Below are 5,731 nucleotides of genomic sequence, written 5' to 3'. Positions count from 1 at the left end.
CATTGTAGGGGCCCCAGAGCATTTCTTTGCCCAGGGGCCCATGATGCTATTAAGACGGCCCTGTCTCTACCCACATATCCAGTCCATTGGCTTTCACTCTTGCAGAATGCTAAACTGCGAGATAGAGTAGTCTGTGCGTGTGTGACTAGGGAAGAAACCTGGAGGTGCTCCTCGAGTTTCTAACTCCATACATCGAACCTCGGGTATGTGCTGCCATCTGCAGGATGGAAAGGGGAGGACAATAATATGAGAAGCTAAAAAACTTTAGTATTTATTTGCAAAGCAGAGTATTCTTATGTGTGAATGACAATGTAATGCATTTGGGACCTATTTGGGAAAATTATGCAGAGGTGCACTAATCTTTTAAAATCAATTCTGATCCTTTCCAAAGTGATTGGGCCAAGGGATTGCCAAACAACGGGCGTGGTGAGCTGGGCACTGTCCTGGAGGATGTATACCAATGCAAATATACATATTCTGTATATACAGTTTGGTGGGTTGCAATTTTATTAATGTTTAAAGTGAAATATTAAAAATGCTCAATAACTTTTAATAGACAGAACAGAAAAATGAGCTTCGCTGCGGAGAGATTCCTTATGTTACTAATTTCATTTTATTGATTCGATCCAGAATTCATTTTGTTTAGTTTTACTTAGTTTATTGCTTTTATAATTTAATAACTTTTTTCGGAACGATTCAAATTCGGATCAGTCTAGTATGCAAATTAGCTATTTCCGACGATCCACGAACGTACGAGTGGCCGTCGCATTCTTTTACGTCGTCTCTAGTCGGCTTTTTCCGGCGTATAGTTAAAGCTGCTGTTTCGCGGCGTATAGTTAGACCTGCCATGTTAAGTATGGCCGTCGTTTCCCGCGTTTATTTTGAATTTTTTTTTTTGCTTGCGTAAGTCCTCCGTGAATCGGGATGGACGTAATTCACGTCTATGTTAAAAAAAATGACGTCCTGGCGACGTCATTTTGCGCAATGCACGGCGTGAAATTTAGGGACGAGGCATGCGCAGTTCATTCGGCGCGGGGACGCGCTTCATTTAAATGAAACACGCCCCCTAATCGCCGATTTGAATTACGCGCCGCTACGCCGCCAGAGATAGACTACGCCGCCGTAACTTATGGCGCAAAATCTTTATTGATTTGAACCAAGGACAAGTAAGTTACGGCGGCGTAGCGTATCTCTGATACGCTGCGCGGGTGCAGATCTCTGTGGATCTGCCCCTCAGTCTGTATGCAATTTCAAGGTGCAAAAAAAAAACGCTTATCCTTGGAATCAAGTCGACGCATGCTCAGAAGCATAGAACTTAATTTTCTCGGCTCGTCGTAATGTTGTACGTCACCGCGTTCTTGACGGACAAAAGTTCACCAAACTTTTGTGTGACCCGTGTGTATGCAAGGCAGGCTCGAGAGGAATTCCGTTGGGAAAACCATCGGGTTTTTTTTTTCGACTAGAAAACCGCTCGTGTGTACGGGGCATTAGGGCCAGTGAGGTGCAATGTATATATATTTTTTGAGTGGGGGGGGGGGGGTGTTGGATATGATGCACGTTTTCCAAAGCATAGCACCTGTAATGAGTGAATATAAAAGCAAAGAAACACTCAGAATTCTATTGCGTTGCAGTTTATTATATGTAAAAGAAGTACAGGGTGCGCTCTCCAGTGATACAAAATATCGATATGTTTTCTACTCCATTACCCCAAAATAAATACAATAATATATATTGCTCAGGTATAAAACAGGCACCTCTAAGCCAAAAAAGCACTTTATAAAATGAGAGATAATCGGGACGCCCCGCAGGAAGGTGATCTTAGGAAGCGTTATATATGATGCAGCCAACACCGTCCACAGAAAAATAATTAGATACAAGATTCCTTCATAACTTCTCTCTGCTGAGAGCATTGGGGGCGAGGATATGACAAAGTCTCATGGTGTCGGGATGGTCGGTTCTCGGAGGGATTACATCAGTTTCATCAAGATCCAGGAGAAGATCAGAGCAGACAAAGTCCAAGGCATGGAGGAACCTGGAACAACACACAGGAGATATTAGGAATGGAGCCGCTTCATCTTCCTATGGAAGATCTTCTGTTCAGTTCTAAGTTTTCATTGATTATAGGCAATCTGATGATCAGACAAGTTTTATAAAAGATTTTCATATTGTTTTACATTTATGGATAAAATTAGAATGGGGCATCACTGGAGATATTTACTGTTTGCCTTCAGACCGTCTCTCTCTAGCTTCTTCCAGCGCTGATAACACTATGACATAATGGGGCAGATCCTCAAAGATCTGCACCGGCGCAGCGTATCTGAGATACGCTACGCCGCCGTAACTTACCTGGCTTTGGTTTGAATCCAGAAAGAATTTGCGCCGTAAGTTACGACGGCGTAGTGTATTTTTAATTTGTATATTTCGATGTTTTCCTGGAATTTAGCTTTAACCCCTTTGTATTAAAAAGACACAGTTGGAAAATCTGACAAGAAAAGTCCGATGTGAGCTTTTGGTTCGGAAATTCCGACCGTGTGTAGGCTCCAACGGATTGAGAGCGGGTTCTCTATTTTTCCGACGGAAAAAGTTCCTATTGGAAATTTTGTTCGTCTCTATGCAATTCCGACGTGAAAAAAAAACACGAACGGCCTATTGAACTTCATTGATCTCGGGTCGTTGTACGTCACCGTGTTCTTGACGGCCGGAATGTGTGATTGTGTGTATGCAACACAAGTTTGAGTCGACATTCCGTTTTTCTTCTACGGTTTTCTTGTCGGAATTTCCGATCGTGTGTACGCGGCATGAGAAATAGATTTTCACGTCTATTGTTTTTTTTTTTTATATGTATGACATTTTAATATGATTTTGTAATAATTGTTTCATTTTTAACTGCTTTGTGTTGAGTCTGGACACCGTAAACATCAATTTCTTAGACTTTGATTCTTGATTCCAGATGTTGGTGCCCCATGCTAGCCCAACTATCCCAATCTTTTGGATATTTGGTGAGCCAACCCCCAAGGCCGGTAGGAGGGGCTCCCGATCGTGAGGCACAGTGTTTTGCCATACAGTGCTGATGTCACCAGGAGCCCATTCTACTGTAACGGTATGGCCCGTGGGACCCAGAGGGGTAGATTCAGATAGATTAGCGGATCTTTAGATCCGCATAATCTATCTGATTTACGATCCGCCGGCGCAAGTTTGAGAGGCTAGTGCTGTATTCAGAAAGCACTTACCTCAAAACTTGCGGCGGCGTATCGTAAATCCCCCGGCGGAATTCAAATTCCGTGGCTAGGGGGAGTGTAGTATTTAAATCAGGCGCGTCCCCACGCCGATTTAACTGCACATGCGCCGTACGCAAATTTTCCCGGCGTGCATTGCTCCCAATGATGTCGCTAGGACGTCATTGGTTTCATCGTGAATGTAAATTACGTCCATGCGTATTCGCGACCGACTTACGCAAAAACTCAAAACTCGGCGCGGGAACGACGGCCATACTTAACATAGGATACGCCGCATATAGCAGGGGTAACTATCCGCCAGAAAATGCCGAACGCAAACGACGTAAAAAAATAGCGACGGGCGGGCGTTCGTTTCTGAATCGGCGGATCACCTCATTTGCATATTTGTTGCGTATACAAATGGAAGCGCCACCTAGCGGCCGGCGGGAGATTGCAGCCTAAGATCCGACGGTGTAAGTCACTTACACCTGTCGGATCTAAGGGAGATCTATGCCTAACTGATTCTATGAATCAGACGCATAGATCCGACCGTCGGATCTCAGAGATACGACGGCGTATCAGGAGATACGCCGTCGTATCTCTATCTGAGTCTCCCCCAGAGGCTCTTGAAGGATGCAGGGTACTCCTGTGTCAGCTTCACCAATGACTCTTGTGTCTAGGGTCATCCTATGTCCAATAGGGGCATAGGATGACTGAGAAATTATATCATGAATTACATGAGATGGGACAGTAATGATGATTCATGTATTGCAGGATATCTTGAAATATTACAAGTTGTTAATTCTGACCCCAACAGGTCAATAGGAGAGTGTCTCATTCAATGTGGTACATAGACTGTTGAGGTGCTAATTAAGTCTACCTGGCTGTAGTGATAAAAGCTTGCTGTGATTGCAGTCTATTGTGCTAATTAAGTCTGCCTCTCAAGAACCTTTCATTGTGTGAAGTTCTATTGATGATAATATGTGTTGTGACTTAGCACCCTCTAAAGGTCAGACTTACGTCTACAAAGGAATGTGGATTGGGTATCAGGTGAGAATAGCTTATCGCGGAGTCAGAACGTCTGGGTAAATGACTAGTAATTAGTTCATGTAGATTATCTGAATGTCATTATCTAAAGCAATGTGTATTGAGCACCCATTGTGTCATGTTGTGGGTGGAGTTAAGCCATTGTTTCTTGGGGCTTCTAACTGTATAAAAGCCTGAGTTTTACCATTAACAGATCTGTCTGTTTGGAGCCAGAGAACAGAGCTGTGTCTCGTTATTCTGGGGAAAATCCAATGGGTCCTGTCTGCTGGATTGTAGAGTGTCGATACGTTGAATATCGTAACGGCGTTAACCCGTGACCGTTACATCTACCAATTCCTAAACGTCCCAGTTTTGGAACCGCAGGTGGAGCGCTCTCCACAACAAGACAGTGACACATATGCAGGGTGTGGATGTTGAGGTCCACCTGCCCTGCCCCCACATATAAGGGTATTGTTGCTGTAAAGGGGCTAAACATGTTAACACGCAGAAGGGAGTTTAACAAGACACGTGGCCACTCATTAAAATTAGAAGAAAAAAGAGGTTTAATGTTAAACAACGTAGAGGGTTCTTCACGGTAAGAGCAGCAAGGATGTGGAATTCCCTTCCACAGGCGGTGGTCTCAGCGGGGGAGGGGCATCGATAGTTTAAAAAAATTTTTTAGATAATCACCTGAACGACCACAACATACAGGGATATACAATGTAATACTGACATATAATCACACACAGAGGTTATACTTAATGGACTTGTGTCTTTTTTCAACCTCACCTACTATGTAACTATGTAACTTTGAACCATTAAAAGTAAGAGTTTACTTACTGCTTGCAGAACTGATTTCAAAAGCGCCATCAGCTGGAAATAAAAAATATACATATGTATGTTAATTTGAGACCTCAACCAGACTTCACTATAGGCTGAAATAATTGTGTAGCGGTCGCGCCAGGAGGGGGCCCTGGGGACCATTGAGACCCTTACAGGTGTAATGCAAAAAAAATGATTACAAAAAAAAATTGGGCCCCTTACAAGTGTAATGCAAGAAAAAATAAAAATAAAAAAAATGAGAGGGGGGCCAGCAAGGCCTGTAAAGGGCCCTGGGGACCATCGGGCCCCTTATAGGTGTAATGGGAAAAAAAGGAACCGGGAGGGGGGCCAGCCGGGCCTGTAAGAGGCCCTGGGGACCATCTGGACCCTTACAGGTGTAATGCAAAAAAAAAAAAGGAACCAGGAGGGGGGGCCGGCCGGGCCTGTAAGGGGCCCTGGGGACCATCGGGACCTGACAAGGTGTAATGCAAAAAAAATGTATTACAAAAAAACGGGAGGGGGGCCAGCTGGGTAGGGGGGGCCAGGTGTAATGCAAAAAATAAATAAATAAATAAAAGAACCAGGAGGGGGGCCGGCCAGGCCTGTAAGGCTCCCTGGGGACCATCGGGACCCTAACAGGTGTAATGCAAAAAAAAAGGGAGGGGGGA

General features: G+C 44.2%; 1 protein-coding gene across 1 annotated transcript in view; it reads right to left on the bottom strand.

Annotated features, from left to right (window-relative positions):
• Nucleotides 1-1,618: 1,618 nt before the first annotated feature.
• Nucleotides 1,619-5,731, bottom strand: part of LOC120915748 (uromodulin-like) — a 52,291-nt gene continuing 48,178 nt past the window's right edge. Inside the window, exons 9-10 of the mRNA XM_040326520.1 lie at nt 5,082-5,114; nt 1,619-2,032 (exon numbers count right to left, since the gene is read on the bottom strand). Coding sequence (XP_040182454.1) covers nt 1,968-2,032; nt 5,082-5,114 — 98 coding nt within the window. The 3' untranslated portion in view covers nt 1,619-1,967. The remainder of the gene's footprint in view (nt 2,033-5,081; nt 5,115-5,731) is intronic.

Source organism: Rana temporaria, chromosome 10, assembly GCF_905171775.1.
Source record: "Rana temporaria chromosome 10, aRanTem1.1, whole genome shotgun sequence".
Lineage (NCBI taxonomy): Eukaryota > Metazoa > Chordata > Amphibia > Anura > Ranidae > Rana > Rana temporaria.
The sequence above is the reverse complement of the archived record's forward strand: the minus strand, read 5'-3'. Positions and strand labels throughout refer to the sequence as shown.